The sequence below is a fragment of the Alexandromys fortis genome, unplaced genomic scaffold (genome assembly GCF_014885135.2).
Source record: "Alexandromys fortis isolate MF-2015 unplaced genomic scaffold, M_Fortis_MF-2015_v1.1 scaffold_10, whole genome shotgun sequence".
In the NCBI taxonomy this organism is placed as follows: Eukaryota; Metazoa; Chordata; class Mammalia; order Rodentia; family Cricetidae; genus Alexandromys; species Alexandromys fortis.
The window spans coordinates 15,769,505-15,788,077 of record NW_026067895.1 but is presented as its reverse complement, the minus strand read 5'-3'; the positions used below and the strand labels follow the sequence as shown (position 1 = coordinate 15,788,077).

Sequence of the window (18,573 nt, the reverse complement as noted above, 5' to 3'; positions counted from 1 at the left end):
ATCATATGCTTTTTCAAATCTCTTCTTCAATGTAGTCCTATGTGCCTATTTAGTCTAAATGAAGATGATCACAGAAATAATGTTTCCTACAGAAGGAAAATACTCAGATGAAAGGTTGTCACATTTCTAGATCTACTCCTTAAAAATGCCTAGCTCTACTCTTTCTGGTGTACCCAAACCACACTTGGCATTAATGTAGAAATATGCTGTACAGAAGAGAGCAAATTGAAAGCAGAAAGTCTAGTAGATGAAGCATGCAAGAGATTGTGAATTTTCTTTTATAATGTATAAAGAGTAAAAATTATTTCTCCTATGGTTTTATAAACTTAATTCTTAGACCAAATTATAAATTTTAATTTAATACTCATCCATTGGTTTTTCCCACAATCCTTGGAGATTAAAACACTGTAAAACAGATTGAACCTATATACTTGCTGTTTGTATGTTGGGCACTTACTAAATGGTAGTTTGCTGAAATGAATATTTCTGGTTCTCTTTCTGCTGTCTGTACACTTTGTTTCCATGCCTTTCAAGAAGATTCATTCATGGTTTGCCAGAGCACTGCGTGGTTCCACTGAGCTCCAAGAACTGTGGAAGGCTGGTCAGATGTGTCAATAACTCCTCCCTCTCTTGCCTTAGGTCAAAGGATCTCATAAAAGAGGCCATCCTTGACAATGACTTCATGAAGAACTTGGAGCTGTCGCAGATCCAGGAGATTGTGGATTGTATGTACCCCGTGGAATATGGCAAAGACAGCTGCATCATCAAGGAAGGAGATGTGGGATCCCTGGTGTATGTCATGGAAGGTATGGTTAGTAACCTGCTCCTCTGCCCCTCATTCTTTCCCAATCCTCCCAGCTTCCCAAAGACTGCAGTGCATTCTGTGGAACAATGCTTGTCTTCCTTCTTTCATTGGGAAACAATTTGCAAGGAGCTACAATACCACGAGGTACCATGGTTGTCTAATTATATGAAGTTTTGGTGTTTGGAAGATTAATATAGGGATTCCATATGTTTTCACAACTGGAGAAAGTCAATAGTGTGAAAACAATACTGTCTGCAACTGAGTGAGACTGCGCACAGTTCCACTGCTGAGCATGTTGACAATATGTCAATGATAATTTAAGATGATGGGAAGTCTTTTAGGTCAGGTCATCCAGGGACTTCAACTCTACTCTTAACATTTAATACATGACTAGGTTTCCTGTTATGGTTCTTTCAGGTAAAGATGATATTTCAGTTCCTTGCATGCATGTGTGTGTGTGTGTGTATATATATATATATATAGTGTATATGTATGTTTGTATGTATATGTACATATATATCAGAGACAGTGAAGGCTGAACTGCATATTAGCTGTCTACTAAGAGGGCTAGCAGGTTTCACAAAGCAGAAGGCTAAATGTGTTGTCTGGTTCTATAAAAGAGGAGATTGAGAATCGAAGAGAATATACCATTTTCTAGTTCAGTTCTGGTAGTTAGCCAATCTTGATTCAGTGATGTGGGATTTCCCTCTGTATGCTGTGATTACCGTTAATGAATAAAGAAACTGCTTTGGACATATTTAGCAAGGCAGAACTTAGGTAGGTGGGGAAGACAGAACTGAATGCTGGGAGAAAGAAGGGTGGAATCAGTGAGAAGCCAGAGACAGATGCTGGGAACTTTACCCGATAAGCCACTGCCACATGGCTATACAAAGATTAATGGAGATGGGCTAAATTAATATGTAAGAGTTAGCCAATAATAAGCTAGAGCTAATGAGTCAAGCCGTGATTTAATTAATATGGTTTCAGTGTGCTTATTTTGGGGGCTAAGTGGCTGGGAACCAACAAGCAGCTCTCTCTCCCTCCTGCAATTCAGCACATAAACACTTTACTATGAGGGTATATCCAGGTTCTATAGAGAAACAGAAAAAAACATATAGTTTGTTGTAGCCATATGTAGATACTTTACTATATTTATATTTGTATGAATAGAAAAAAAATTGTCTTGAAATGGGCTCATGTGACTGTGGTGGCTGTCCAAAATGCTCAGGGCAACAATTGTAGAATTCCCTCTCCTAAGGTGGGAGGTCAGCATTTTGTCTATTTAGGCCATCAACTGATTGAGGACTTCCATTCACATTTTGTATGACAATAAGCCTAACTCAAAGTTTACTCCTTTAAATATTACTCTCATCTATAAAACACTTTGAAAGAAGTATCTAGGATAACAATTAAGCATGTGTCTGGTATCCTTGGAAGCCAAGTAGATATTTAAAGTCACACAAGTCCATCGTATGCCAACAAGATACAACTTTGGTGTATCTAATACATAACCATGAACATCAAGCTCATATTCTAACACCAGGAGCTGCCCTATACAACTGAAAATGAATGAACTCTTTCCCCAGAAAAAGATCTAAGTCTTTGGGCTGCCAACCATTTCCCAAATAAAGACACGAAGACTAATTATTAATTATGAATGCTTGGCCTAGCTTAGGCTTTTTCCCCCTCGCTGTTGGCCATTCAACTTTTATTAGATCAATCAGGTGCCTTAGGTAGGCAAGGTAAAACAGCAATGCATTTTAGCTAAACAAATACTCTGCAACATAAGCTAATGCAATGCATATTTACATAGTTAAGCAAATGTAATACATTTTTCATAGTTAAACAAATATTCTAAAACAAAAGTCCTTCTGTTGATGTTCCCTTATCCTGATGATATCCTATAACATAAATATTATGATACAAAACAAACAACATTTGGATACTATGATGCAAAGTTCATACCTCATATGTTAAGGAGAATTTAAAAACCAACTGTGTTCTCATACAAAATGGGCAAAAACGCTCATCAGTGACCATATTACTTCCTTTAGTAAAGATAAATACAGAATTTTCACTACTGTCTCAAGCTAACTTGAATAAATTTTATCTTCTTTTCACTGTTAGATTGACTAAACAGCATGCCATTACCTATTACAAACCCTATTTTAGTTATCATTTTAAAAACAATACTTTAAATAATACGTCAATATTCAGAGTCATGGATATTGTGTTTTTGCTATTGATTGTCTTTAATAAACTCAATAGAAATGACCATAATCCTATAAACTGATGCCAGCCTTTCTCTAAACAGAAATTAAAATCCTCTCAGTATAGCTTTTATTGATTTTGTGCTTTTACCTTTAGGTCAAAGGGATTTAAAATGAAAAACTTTATCATCAAATTTTTACAAATTTTAATTGAGGAACCATTTTATAGCATAATTAGGTTTTTTAAGGCAACACATTCAATCTTCTCAGAGCTTACACAGCAATGTTCTTGATATAGAAGGGTTCTTTTCATCTGTGGACATTAATATTTATGAAGAATATAGCATGCAATAGTAAATGGATTGGCTCTGAAGGATCTTTCACAAGCCTGCTATCAAGATGTCCATGAAAACACTCAAGGAGTTAACAAAGAAAACCAGTCTAATTTTCAGATTTCTGTGTAGAGAAATGATTCTCTCAGACATTACAACCTAGTTAAAGGATCACTTTCAAATTTCAACAAGAATTGTTTGGGATAGTAGTTTAAAGACAAAAACTGTCTAAGGCTCCTTTGACATTTCAAATATGTAAATGCTTTACCATATGTTTTATAGCTTGTTTTCATAAAGAAATTGGCACTGGGCTGATTAGGATGTACTGTCTGCTACTTACTACTCAGCATGTTTTTATCATAAAGGTAAACCTCGGTTTTCTCTCATTTAAAATAATTTTTTATTTATTTATTTATTTATTTATTTATTTATTAAAGATTTCTGTCTCTTCCCCACCGCCGCCTCCCCTTTCCCTCCCCCTCCCCCAATCAAGTCCCCCTCCCTCGTCAGCCCAAAAAGCAATCAGGGTTCTCTGCCCTGTGGGAAGTCCAAGGACCACCCACCTCCATCCAGGTCTAGTAAGGTGAGCATCCACGAAACTGCCTAGGCTCCCACGAAACCAATAGGTCCAGTAGAATCAAAAACCCGTTGCCATTGTTCTTGAGGTCTCAGTAGTCCTCCTTGTCCGCTATGTTCAGCGAGACCAGTTTTGACCCAGGCTTTTTCAGACCCAGGCCAGCTGGCCTTGGTGAGTTCCTGATAGAACATCCCCATTGTCTCAGTGTATGGGTGCACCCCTCGCGGTCCTGAGTTCCTTGCTTGTGCTCTCTCTCCTTCTGCTCCTGATTTGGACCTTGAGATTTCAGTCCGGTGCTCCAATGTGGGTCTCTGTCTCTGTCTCCTTTCATCGCCTGATGAAGTTTAATATTCAGGAGGATGCCTATATGATTTTCTTTGGGTTCTCCTTCTTATTTAGCTTCTCTAAGAACCCGAATTATAGGTTCAATGTCCTTTATTTATGGCTAGAAACCAAATATGAGTGAGAACATCCCATGTTCCTCTTTTTGGGTCTGGCTTACCTCACTCAGGATGGTGTTTTCTATTTCCATCCATTTGCCTGCAAACTTCAAGAAGTCCTTGTTTTTTACTGCTGAGTAGTACTCTAATATGTATATATTCCATACTTTCTTCATCCATTCTTCAATTGAAGGGCATCTAGGTTGTTTCCAGGTTCTGGCTATTACAAACAATGCTGCTATAAACATAGTAGAGCATATACTTTTGTTGTGTGATAAGGCCTCTCTTGGGTATATTCCCAAGAGTGGTATTGCTGGGTCCATGGGTAGGTTGATCCCAAATTTCCTGAGAAACCTCCACACTGCTTTCCAGAGTGGTTGCACAAGTTTGCATTCCCACCAGCAATGGATGAGTGTACCCCTTTCTCCACAACCTCTCCAGCAAAGGCTATCATTGGTGTTTTTGATTTTTGCCATTCTGACAGGTGTAAGATGGTATCTTAAAGTTGTCTTGATTTGCATTTCCCTGATCGCTAAGGAAGTTGAGCATGACCTTAGGTGTCTTTTGGCCATTTGAACTTCTTCTGTTGAGAGATCTCTGTTCAACTCAGTGCCCCATTTTATAATTGGGTTGATTAGCCTTTTACGGTCTAGTTTCTTGAGTTCTTTATATATTTTGGAGATCAGACCTTTGTCAGTTGTGGGGTTGGTGAAGATCTTCTCCCAGTCAGTGGGTTGCCTTTCTGTCTTAGCAACAGTGTCCTTTGCTTTACAGAAGCTTCTCAGTCTCAGGAGGTCCCATTTATTCAATGAGGCCCTTACTGTCTGTGCTGCTGGGGTTATACGTAGGAAGTGGTCTCCTGTGCCCACGTGTTGTAGAGTACTTCCCACTTTCTCTTCAATCAGGTTCAGTGTGTTTGGACTGATATTGAGGTCTTTCACCCACTTGGACTTGAGTTTTGTGCATGGTGATAGATATGGGTCTATTTTCATTCTTCTACAGATTGACATCCAGTTTTGCCAGCACAATTTGTTGAAGATGCTCTCTTTTTTCCATTGTATACTTTTAGCTCCTTTATCGAAAATCAGGTGTTCATATGTTTGTGGGTTAAAGTCAGGGTCTTCTATTCGATTCCATTGGTCGACTTCTCTGTTTTTATGCCAATACCAAGCTGTTTTCAATACTGTAGCTCTGTAATAGAGTTTGAAGTCAGGGATGGTAATGCCTCCAGACGTTCCTTTATTGTATAAGATTGTTTTGGCTATCCTGGGTTTTTTGTTTTTCCATATAAAGTTGATTATTGTCTTCTCCAGATCTGTGAAGAATTTTGATGGGATTTTGATGGGGATTGCATTGAATCTATAGATTGCTTTTGGTAGAATTGCCATTTTTACTATGTTGATCCTCCCAATCCAAGAGCAAGGGAGGTCCTTCCATTTTCTGGTGTCCTCCTCTATTTCTTTCTTCAAAGACTTGAAGTTCTTGTCAAATAGATCTTTCACTTCCTTGGTCAGGGTTACCCCAAGATATTTTATGCTCTTTGTGGCTATCGTGAAAGGTGATGCTTCTGTGATTTCCCTCTCTGTTTCCTTATCCTTAGTGTATAGGAAGGCAACTGATTTTTTGGAGTTGATCTTGTATCCAGCCACGCTACTAAAGGTGTTTATCAGCTGTAGGAGTTCTTTGGTAGAATTTTTGGGGTCGCTTATGTATACTATCATGTCATCTGCAAATAACGAAAGCTTAACTTCTTCCTTTCCAATACGAATCCCCTTGATCCCCTTATGTTGTCTTATTGCTATTGCTAGAACTTCAAGCACTATATTGAAGAGGTATGGAGAGAGTGGACATCCTTGTCTTGTTCCTGATTTTAGTGGGATGGCTTTGAGTTTTTCTCCATTTAATTTAATGTTAGCTGTCGGTTTGCTGTAGATAGCTTTTATTATATTTAGGTATGACCCTTGTATCCCTATTCTCTCCAAGACCTTTATCATAAAGGGGTGTTGAATTTTGTCGAATGCTTTTTCCGCATCTAATGAAATGATCATATGGTTTTTTTCTTTCAGTCTATTTATATGGTGGATTACATTGATAGATTTGCGTATGTTGAACCAGCCCTGCATCTCTGGGATGAAGCCTACTTGATCATAATGGATAATTTTTCTGATGTGTTCTTGAATTCGGTTTGCCAGTATTTTATTGAGAATTTTTGCGTCGATATTCATGAGTGAGATAGGCCTGTAATTCTCTTTCTTGGTTGGGTCTTTGTGTGGTTTTGGTATCAGGGTAACTGTAGCTTCATAAAAGGAATTTGGCAATGACTTTTCTGTTTCTATATTGTGAAATACGTTAAGGAGTATAGGTATTAGCTCTTCTTGGAAGTTCTGGTAGAATTCTGCGTTGAACCCATCTGGTCCTGGGCTTTTTTTGGAAGGGAGATTTTTGATAACAGTTTCTAGTTCTTCGCGACTAACAGGTCTATTTAGATCATTCACCTGGTCTTGGTTTAGCTTTGGTATATGGTACTTATCTAAAAAAATGTCCATTTCTTTTGCATTTTCCAGTTTTGTGGCATACAGGCTTTTATAGTAAGATCTAATGATTCTCTGGATTTCCTCTGTGTCTGTGGTTATGTCCCCCCTTTCATTTCTGATTTTATTTATTTGCGTGTTCTCTCTCTGTTGTTTAGTTAGTTTGGATAGGGGTTTGTCGATCTTGTTGATTTTCTCCAAGAACCAACTTTTTGTTTCATTGATTCTTTGGACTGTTTTCTGTGTTTCTATTTTGTTGATTTCTGCCCTCAGTTTGATTATTTCCAGTCTTCTACTCCTTCTGGGCACCTCTGCTTCTTTTTTTTCTAAAGCTTTCAGGTGTGCCATTAAGTCCCCAATGTATGCTTTCTCTGTTTTCTTTAAGTGGGCACTTAGTGCTATGAACTTTCCTCTTAGCACTGCTTTCATCGTGTCCCATAGGTTTGAGTATGTTGTCTCTTTATTTTCATTAAATTCAAGGAAGACTTTAATTTCTTTCTTAATTTCTTCCTTGACCCAGGTGTGGTTCAGTAGTTGACTGTTCAGTTTCCATGAGTTTGTCGGCTTTCTGGGGGTAGCATAGTTGTTGCCATCTAACTTTAATCCGTGGTGATCTGATAAGACACAGGTGGACACTGATATTCTTTTGTATCTGTGGAGGTTTCCTTTGTTTCCGAGTATATGGTCAATTTTTGAGAAGGTTCCATGAGCTGCAGAGAAGAAGGTATATTCTTTCCTATTTGGGTGGAGTGTTCTGTAGATGTCTGTTAAGTCCATTTGCTTCATTACCTCCAATAATTCTCTTAATTCTCTATTAGGTTTCTGTCTGATTGACCTGTCCATTGGAGAGAGAGGTGTGTTGAAGTCTCCTACTATTAGTGTGTGTGGTTTTATGTCTGCCTTGAGTTTTAGAAATATTTCTTTTACATAAGTGGGTGCTTTTATATTAGGGGCATAGATATTCAGGATTGAGATGTCATCCTGATGAATTGTTCCTGTTATGAGTATAAAGTGTCCATCTCGATCTCTTCTGATTGATTTTAGTTTGAAGTCAGTTTTGTTGGAAATTAGTATGGCCACACCTGCTTTTTTGTTAGGACCATTTGCTTGAAAGACCTTTTCCCAACCTTTTACTCTGAGTAGATGCCTGTCTTTGTGGTTGAGATGTGTTTCTTGCAAACAGCAGAATGTTGGATCCTGTTTTCGTATCCAATCCCTTAGCCTGTGCCTTTTTATAGGTGAATTGAGACCATTAATATTAAGTGATATTAGTGACCAGTGGTTGTTTACTCCGGTTATTCTTACTGTTTTCGGTAGTAGAGTTTGTGTGTGTCCCTTCTTTGAGTTGTACTGGTGAAGGTTCGCTAGATTCCTGAGTTATTGTAGTCAGTGTTGGCAATGTTGGATTCCTTGGGTTGCGATTTTCCTTCTATTACTTTCTGTAGCGCTGGATTTGTGGCTACTTATTGTTTAAATTTGTTCTTATCCTGGAATGTCTTGTTTTCTCCATTGATAGTGAATACTAGCTTGGCTGGGTATAGAAGTTTGGGTTTGCATCCATGGTCTCTTAGTTTTTGATTTAGCAATTAAGTATACAAAATATAGTATGCTTTAAGAAGCTAATGTGATACTCGAGTCGTGGGGATTGCTAATTTTTACTCTGCTTAAAAGTTCGATTTGCTTAGAGGTGACTTTTGCAAAGCTTTGTGGGTTTCCCCGTGGAAGCAGATTGTACTTCCCTTTTAATGACGAGGCTGCTTAGTGTATTTAGAGAGTCACCAGTTTAAGTTCACTGTTGAGGAGGAATCATGGCATTTTTTTTTTTAGAAGATATTAACCAACGACAACTTTTTGAAGTACTCCCTTGGCAGACAGTGTTTAGTGACTTGCTAATTATTAAACTTTCTCTCTTCATAATGAGTGATTCCGTGAGACCATCTAACTATCTATGCATTAGCAAATAGAAAAGCTGATGCTTGGGGAAGTTAGAACACGTGAATAAAATTATTCTGCGAGTATATTGAAATGTGAAGCTAAGCCTTGAATTTTCCATACCCAAGTATTCAGTAATGTAACTTTTCAAGAAGACTAGACATATAATAACATGTTTATTATGAATATCCCAATTTGTAGACTCAAAATAGATGCACACTATCAAAATACATGATGTAAAACTGCATCATTGCAAGAAGGGACAATGTCTGCCGAGTCCGAGTAGCCAGGGTTCATTATGAAAGCATCTAGGACTCTTCAGGTCTTCTAGTATGCAGGCTCCCTGGCGAGCCTCAAACACTCAGCTGTGAGCTAAACTCTCTACAAACAACCTGGAAGGTTGTCTCCTCCTTAGTTCTCATAGAAGGAATCTGTGACTTGTCTTAATTCATAGTTCACCTTTCTGTTTAGGATTAAACTCTTTGAACACTGGAAACCCCATCTTTTTCTGTCTAAAATCAATAGCATTGATTTTATTTTCTCATACTGAAATTTTAAAATAATCCTCTCAAGACCCACTTCTTAGCTTCTGACAGAAAGAATTGTTGGAGCGGACCTTTACACGCTCTCGCTAAGCAGTATCTGAGTATCCCTAGCAGTTTTCTCAGGTGACCTTACTTGGTTTGATGTATTTTTTGGAAAATTCATAGACACAGGTCTGTATATGCTATGTGACCTCACAACTGTTTATTATTTTCATGCTGGCCATCCTCTACGGTAAGCTTACATATGTCCCAATATAAATGCTAGTCCCCTCCAAAGTGTTTATTCTCTCTATGCAACTAAATGACATTGCTAATACTGACATTAATAATGAGTTTCTTAGTTAGCATTCAAAATCCCTACTGAGTGGATGAGGGGAATTGAATATGTTATCATGTGAAACATTTGTTAGCAAACATAACAAGAGAAACAGACCATCTTATTTGCTAACACCAGGTGTTGAATTTTGGCCTACGTTTTCATGTTCAACCCGAAGCTATTTTTCTTTAGAATAATTGAAATATGTTATGTTTTATAATTTTTTAGAGAATCACATTTGTAATATTTTTGCAAAAAAATGTTTATGAACTACTTACACAAAACAAAACATGTATTTATAAACAAGGAGATTCTTAAATATTAAATGTACATTTTTGAAAATAATATTTCAGAAGCAGAGTTGGAGACAGGGAGCTGAGGTATTTACTTATATGGTACATGGAACAGGCACTTTGTTCTTTGGGATAACAAATACAAAAGAGTTTTTAATATGCTGGGGCAAATTCAGGAATTACAATACATTTACAAAAACTGGCAATATTTTGCCAATATATGGAAAGGTTGGGATAAAAATATAACTTCTTAAATTCTTAAACTGCTTTCATATGGAAATGGAATTATTTTGCATGACTCTAGATAACCAAAGGAAAAATGAATACTACAAATAAGTTTAAATTGAGTCAGCTGGAGAATCAATAATCTACTAATTAAAATGTTCCAAAAGTGAAATGAGCAGCTTCATGTGGTGACGAGAACCCATCTCTGGAGGTATTTTCACAGATACTGTGGAGCACCTGCCAGGAGAAACTGCGTGGGTGGAAGAGGGCCGCCTGTGTCTAAACCACATCACATCTATTCTACCCTGTCCCCAACGTGATGATTCGGAACCTGTGGCTTGGTGAATTATCATTCTCCAAGTTAGCTTGTAAGATTCCACAGGTCAAAAGAGTTCCTTTTGACCATCTCAGCCACCCAAAACTCATGTGTAGTTATGAATAGACCTAAACTTTTCATGTGTCTAATAAATCTGAACTGTTTTTTTTTTTTTTTGTAAACTTGGTGGTTTTGGTACGGTATTTTGTTCCATATATTTATTTTTAGTTTTCCATGATAATTGTGTTATTTATAATATTTTTGCCTCCTAGAAAGCACATTTTGTTTGTTAAATGATACCAAATAACTTCTCAAAGTATTTTATATTAAGCTGATCATATCTCACTATAGCTCATATGTATCTTTCCATTTTTGTTTCTTATATTTGTGGTGATTTTTTTTTTTGAGACAGGGTTTCACTGAAGTTTTAGAGTATGTCCTGAAACTAGCTCTTGTAGATAAGGCTGTCCTTGAACTCACAGATTCTGCCTGCCTCTGCCTCACAAGTGCTGGGATTAAAGACTTGCTTCACCACCGCCCGGCTTTGTGGTGACTTTTATTGGCTAGCATTGAACTAACCTAATGGATCGATGTGCAGTGATTTCAACTTGCCTTTCTCTAACTTCCAATGAGATGGAACATCTTTTTCTATACGTAGGAGCTTTTGTCCCCTTTTGAAGAGTCTTTCTTAGTCTGTTCATTTTCTGGTAGGTAGGTAACTTTACATCTTTTGGAGCTTACCCCTTGATAGTTATCAGTATTGTAAATATTTTCTCTTATCTAGTGGGGCTTGTGTTTTTATATCTGAGTAAAACCAGATGGACAACAGTTATTAATTTGAATGTGGTGAACTGTATCTTCTGAGGTTTTTATTTTTTCTGTCTCTTTAACAAATCCTGAATGCTAGTATTTCTCATGCACATGGGTATATCTGTAAAAGCATGCATTTGAATTAGGTATCGGAGACACTAATTATCTATAAACAAAGTCTCTGCCTATCATCTAAAACAAGTTATCTTCTTAAAATATGATTCTGGAAAATATTTTATATTTTACTTCTATCTTCTATTGTTTCCCAAAATGTTCTAGAATATAAATCATCCTGAGTTAGAAAAGATGAATTTGATTGTCCCACAGTGGTTTCTTTCTTTATTTTTTTTTCCCCTGTGTGAGTGTGTTATATATTTGGAGGTAATGACAACGCATTTGCTGACAGGTTTGGTGACTAAGCTGAATAATATTTTTTTTGTCTAAAATATACTAAGGATATGTCTTTATGTATCACCAAAACAATAAAACATTTGCTGTATAATTCAAACAGAACTAACCAAATGTTTTGACCAAAGGCAGTGTTATTAAAACTGTGCCTCTCACTCTGTACTTCAGGCTGATCACAAACTTGAAAGCCCCTTGCCTTAGAGTCTCAAATGCTGGGATCACTGCCATGCATGGCTATGCCTGACTTTGACAGGCACACTTAGCTAATGAATCCTGGCATGACTGTTTAAAATGAAGCCTTACAAGTTGAACTGAATTCATTACATTACAAAAAGGTAGCACTATGGCTTTTCTTAGTTTGAATGAGTGCAGAAATTGAAAATAATTGAAATTTGCCATGCATATAGTTCTGAGGTGGTAGCTGGAAAGGTAACAAATCGTGTGCTACCAGGAATGCAATCCCTGAGTCAAATATTTGAAATGTAAGTCTCCCTTCTCCAGCTTACGCTCACTGTAATAATTATGGATTTTGTGTTTTATTTCTATCATCATATCCTCATTCATTTCTCTCAAATGTCAGCCTTTTCACTCTTCACGTTGATAGAGTGCCAACTTTGAAAGCGCAAATGTGTATTATTTGGGTGAAAATTAAGACCGAGTGTATACAGTTGGAACAGTGGGAAGAAATTGAGATTAGTACCTGGGCCAGAGTGTAATAACACACTTCAGAATGAGGTTCAGCTCACCTCGCTCATCATGCATGAAGCTGTTGGGTGCTGTCCATCTGAACATTTAACAAGAACCCTAGAGTTGTAGATTCACTTTTACAAAGGCATCCATGTACTTCCTTGGAGGCTCTAACAAGATTTCCAGTGACTTTTGTGCGAGACTGGTTAGACGAAGGTATTTAGAATCCACCATTCCAGTGTGTCATCCCTGAAGAGTGTGTAGTGGTTTGGGCATACTCTCCAAAGGAAAACAGACGTTCCCAGAAAGAGGAGCTTCAGACTGTGGCTACCATGGCAACAACCACCCCCTAACATACAGACCCCTATATAGAGACCCTTGGACTCATTCTCAGGTGTTCTTTTGGGCATTCTCCAATGGGTTCCCTCCTGAGAAATGCAGCTTATTTGCACATACTTCTTCTGAATTGAATTATTATGTTTTTGAAAGTTGCACTCTGAATCTGGTGTTTATGCTTAGTTAGTCTATAAACTCCTTCCCAGTAACATTTTCATCCTAAATCTTTATAAGTATCACACAGAGATTTAGAATTATAATAGATATGACTTAAATAGGTATTAAGCTAAATTCTGGGGAATTTACAATTCATGCATATTTAATATATCATGAAATTATTGCAGAGAATATTTATATTAGTGATTTATTTAGTTCCATTTTGGCGCCTAATCTGATTACCTTTGCTAAGGTGAATTGCTCTGCCATATAAAGCACTCTGGATCTTTTCATTCATCGTTATTGATGCTAAGGCTATCAAGTACAGGGAAAATTAGTCTTCAGAAAAGAAATAGTCATTCGGCATGTTTTTGACAATCATTTTGTTTGTTCTCTTGAAAGAAAAGTATGATGGCTTTGAATATCTGGATTCCATCCTGTACATTTCAATTGTTTATTTTATCAATTCTAGAGTTTAAATGTTCTAAAATTGGAAAAAAATCTTTTGGAATGTTTGTGTGTGTGTGTGTGTGTGTGTGTGTGTGTGTGTGCTGATTTTGAGATCACAAATATACTTAGCAAAAATTAGTAAGCCCCAAGAATTTGATGTCCTCTTCTCAGGGCATGTCACAGTGTGCCTTTGAGGGAGTTGTCTAAGAATGTTTTAATTTTAATATCCTCAACAACTGATAAGAGTAAAGAAAATACTTAGTGGAAATTTTTGCAAAGTAGCTTCTGTATGGGAATTAACTTATGAATTCATTTGATTATTCTTTATTAAGAAATGCAGAATTTAAGTCTCCTAGCATAATTGTATGTTAGCAGAGACTGAAGATACAGAACATGATATGTATTTTGATGATGGTTGAAGGGAGAAAAGACAAATAAATATATGGAGGAAAGCAAAAGGTGGTAATAAATGTTAGAAATAAATAAAATTACCTAGGGCAGTTAAGGAGTCTTGGTGAGTCTGTCTGTGATATGACAGTGTTTCCTTGGGAAAGTAAAGTTGGAGCTGAGAACCGAATGACAAGGAAGGGGCAAATGAACAAATGTGTGGTTAGAAGATTCCAGATGAAAAAAAAAACCCAGGAAGAGTGCTTGGCATATTAGAAAGCATGAGTTGAAGCTGCAGTGGTTTTAGAGTCAAAAACACAGTTGACTGTTGTGTCTTACTCCTCAGAGGCTTACAGAGAGATGGACAGTCGATGAGACGTGTTTGCTTTATATTTTATGACTATAAACGTGGATTTTGCATGCAGCCACAAACTTGGATAAATGAATTATAGACTCATGGAAAGGACCAGTTGTCCCAGCTGCGAGGTGATACCACTAATTGAAGCAAAGTAGGACAGAGGCTTAGACTAAGGTGGCAGATAGGAGATGACCAAAGTTATGATGTTGGGGAATACAGAAATCGATAAAAGAGAATTGAAAGTAAATTATTTGCTTTTAATGCAAATTTTGGGTAAGTGGTGGTGGCTTTTTCTGGGGTGGGAATAGATGAGATGAGTTCATGTTTGAAGAGAGTGAATTATGAGTTTGCCCTGATGATGGAAGTTTAAGATGTTCCTAGGCATTCCATTGAAGATTTTGCAAAGGGCAGTAAGTGCTCATCTTGGAAAGCTCGGTGAGATGATGCAAAAGGGCAGTGAAGTGTTCGTTTTGACTAAACCAGGCATAAAGGGAAGACTGTCACATAAATCTCTCTTAATAAAGCACTTGTTTTATGGGCAACAAATTAAATGAGTGTTTTAGTTAGGGTTGCTATTGCTGTGATGAAACTCCATGACCTAAAAACTTGGGGAGGAAAGGGTCTATTCAGCTTATGTTTCCAAATCATAGTTCACCATCAAAGGGAGTCAGGACAGGAACTCAAGCAGATCAGGAACTTGGAGTAGGAGCTGATGATGAGACCATGGAGAGGTACTGCCACTAGCTTGCTCCTCATGGCTTGCTCAGCCAGTTTTCTTAGAGAACTCAGGTTCACTAGGCCTGTGTTGACACCACTGACAATGGACCAGATTCTCCCCAGTCAATCACTAATTAAGAAAATGCCCTACAGGCTTGCCGATCTCGTGGAGGCATTTTTCTCAACTGAGGCTCCGTTCTTTCTGATGACCCCAGCTTGTGTGAAGTTGACATAAAGTAGCCATGACAATAAGTAAAGTTGCATGTTATAACAAATATTTATGGTTAAAAAAATAAATACCCAAGGGAAATTTATGCGATAGACTAAAAATTCTTTCCTCTTTTCTGAAAACTGGTTTTCTTAAAGTAGTCTTTCTTGAATTGTGGGCTAGGACCATTTTAAGGGTTCCTTGAGATCAGAACATATAATATCAGCATGCTATTTTGTTTTTGTTTTGTTCTCTTGTGAGTATATGGCAGAGTGTTGTAGAAGCCACACTCTGCAGTGTGATATTTATAACAAACTTCATGCAGAAACAGAAAATACAGATAACTCTCTAAGTCAGAAATAACTTGATATCTTCAAAGTACAAAATAATTATGTTTATTAATGTTTTAAAATCATTTAACTTGCAATTTTAGAATGTTGTTTAATCTGTAAAAAATTATTATCTTAAGTGAATAAATATCGTAAACATTTCCATTTTTATATGTTTATCATATATTTAGAGTTTTTAAATTAAAATATATCTCCATCACTTTCCTCTTCCCTTTTTTCAACCCCTTTCAGGTCTTCTCCCTCTGATCTTCCCCATGTCCTTTCTCCAACTCTTAAGTTGATAACCTCTTTTACTTTTATTATTATTGTTATACACACACAAATGTATCAACATATGTATATGTATGCATACACACACATATATACACACACAACCTGTTGTAACATGTTTTATTGTTTGTGTATATATGGTTTCAGAGCTGACTGCTTTGTTTTGGATAACCAACAAGGAGGCTCATCCCTGAGAGAGGCTAATTCTCCCTGTCCCAGCAGTCACTAGTTGCTGTAGTTCTTTGTCTGGGTGCAATATGGGGAGGGAGGAGAATCCCCCCCCTCAAATTATCTCCCTTTTGTATTAATGTATTCATTGATAATGCCATTGTTCTAATCTTGTTTACCCAGTATTTCTAGGTAAGACGGTTTCATGAACTTCTTTGTATTCTGGCCCTGACACCTTCCTGGTTTTTTTTTTTTTTTTCCCCATGATGTCCCCTGAGCAAAGGCTGCAGGAGCTGTGGTACAGATTTATCCACTGGGGCCTGGCTCAGAGTATCTGTTGATCTCTGCAGTATGTCCAGTTGTGGTTTTCTGTGATGGTCAGCATTTGCTATAAAGAGAGGCTTCTTTGATGAGGGGTGGCAGCTGCACTTACGTGTGACTATAAGGTTAAGATTTAGAATGGACTTAGAAATAATTCTAGTCTAGCACAGCGGTGGTAGTAGATTCTTTTCTACGGCTCATGAGCTCCCTGGCCCTGGGAAGCTTGCTAAATTTCTAGTATCTGTCCTGATTTCTTTCCTGTTGAGTGTACCTTAAAATCTAATAGTATCAATATCAATAGGGTAGACCACATGAGCAAAAGCCTTGGGGGATTTTCAATAGGTCTTAGTGTTAGAAAGCAGTCCAGAGACTAAAAGTTATAAAACCACTGTCGTAAGCTATGCAGCCTGTATGCTAATGGGGGCACTGATGTTTGCTTCATGGAGCATATTGTTATTGGCTAAAGGTTGGAATAGCAGATATTGAGACCCTTCCCCCAAATTTTGCATAAGTACAACTACGCTGCAAAGGAACATGTGTTAAGCGAAGCCTTGGTGATTAGAAGCTGGAAACGTTTGCAATGTTGGGCATTTAAATCAAGGGCAAATCGCCTGTGCAGATATGAAGGGGCAATGACGCCCACTGAAGTGCTTGTTATTGTATTAATTACTTTCCATTTCACAGCTTGAAAGGATCCTTGATAGATTTTGTGGGTTCACTTTCACACTTTCTAATGTTAAAGAATTGGGAATTGAATTGGGTTCCCCAGTCATTATCCTGAATTAGTGTAGCAGGATCCTGAAATGTTTGTTAATTAGACTTCTGGTCCAGAAAGAATAGAGGCATCAAATATTTTTTAAAAAAATCTACTCAGTATTTTACTTTAAAAGAAGTGGTCTTATACCTTTCCGATAAATCAAAGTCTCATTAGATTTGGCATTTTATCTTTTGATTACTTGGTACAACAAGTCTTCTAATACTTGTTCTAATACTTCTAATACTTAAAGGTCTCCAATTAAATGAGAATATGCATTATGTCACACATAGTCCCATGCAGTTTATACAGTTTGTAGCCCTCATACATATGTAATCTTAAGAAAACGCATTATTTCACACATGGTCCCATGTGGTTTGTATAGTTTGTAGCCTTCATACACATGTACTATTAAGCTGTCAGCTGTCAATTGGTTGGGCGTCTTTCTTAAAATTCTCATTGCTGAGTGAAGACTTGAGATCTCAGCTTCTTGCTTTGTGCTACGTGTTGCAAAGAGCTTTTGTGTTTGTGAACACATCTACTCGTTTTGATATTTACCCACCACAGTGCTAAGCACTTCTCAGGGAATAAGCTGGAAAATAAAACCGCTAAACCAAAATATGTTGTTTCTCTTTTTGTTGTTCTTGTGGGACAGCTTTCTCCTTTTTTCTTCTAATTCAGCTTTGTAAGTCATAGCAAAAGAGGAAAGGCTGAACAGGGAACACATACGATATAGTATGTTGGGCTGAAAATAAATTTTAAGCTTTTAAAAGTCGATGTCATAGTTCAGTGTTCTCTGCAATAATACATTTCCTGTCATGCTTGGAACACAGACTGTCCTTCCCATAGCTGAACTACTGAACTAGGTCCTCATCTCTCTGTGTTTTACGCTACAAGCTCTAGCCATTTGGTTTCAGATGTCAGGTGGAGAAATGGCCAGAGAACTAAAAACTATAAATCCTGGGGGCTTAATCCAGATCTACCCATTAAGCAGCTCTGTGACCAGAGAGACAAGATTGAAATAATCCTCTTTGCGATTTGTCTAGTTTGTTCCTCAACTTTACAGATGACATCATCTTTTCTCTGTAACAATCTGCTCAGAGTACAAACCAGGGACTTGTTCAATCACAAACCCTGTCCTGTCTGTCAGTCCTTTGCTCTCAACTGTCCCTGTCTGACCCTGCTTTAATTCATGGCTTATCACTTCTTGCCTGAACTTCCCAACATTTCATCTCAGCCATTCTGTACTTAGCTTTATCCTACTTTTATGTACTCTCTAAACAACCATATAATCAGGAGCTAGATATTTTTAAAATGTGTTCATGTTATCCCATGCCTGGTTGACATTTCCAGTGCCCTCCCGTGGTTGAAAATGCAAACTCTTCAAGACAGAAAGACCCTACAGTGAAATGAAGGCCACTGAGTTTGAGACTTGGCAGATATGGACCTGAATTCTGATCCACGTAGGCAGTTATGTAAACTTTGGGAAATATTCTAGATACCTTTGTCCATCTTCTCCCTTGTTAGGTCAATTGCATGTCTGACATGTGAAAAGGGACACTGGCTTATGTGCTTTGCTTCCACTCAGTTCTGCATGGTCTGCTCCATAACAATGGCTGGTCTTCTGTGTTCCATGTGTCCGTGACAGTACGTCTTTCGTCGCTTGGATTA

General features: G+C 37.5%; 1 protein-coding gene across 2 annotated transcripts in view; it reads left to right on the top strand.

Moving 5' to 3' along the window:
* Prkg1 (protein kinase cGMP-dependent 1) overlaps window positions 1-18,573 on the top strand; it is a 1,099,611-nt gene that overhangs the window by 160,419 nt on the left and 920,619 nt on the right. For both annotated transcript variants that reach the window (XM_050158354.1, XM_050158348.1), the window contains exon 2: window positions 640-806. In XM_050158354.1, the coding sequence (XP_050014311.1) occupies window positions 640-806 (167 nt within the window). The remainder of the gene's footprint in view (window positions 1-639; window positions 807-18,573) is intronic.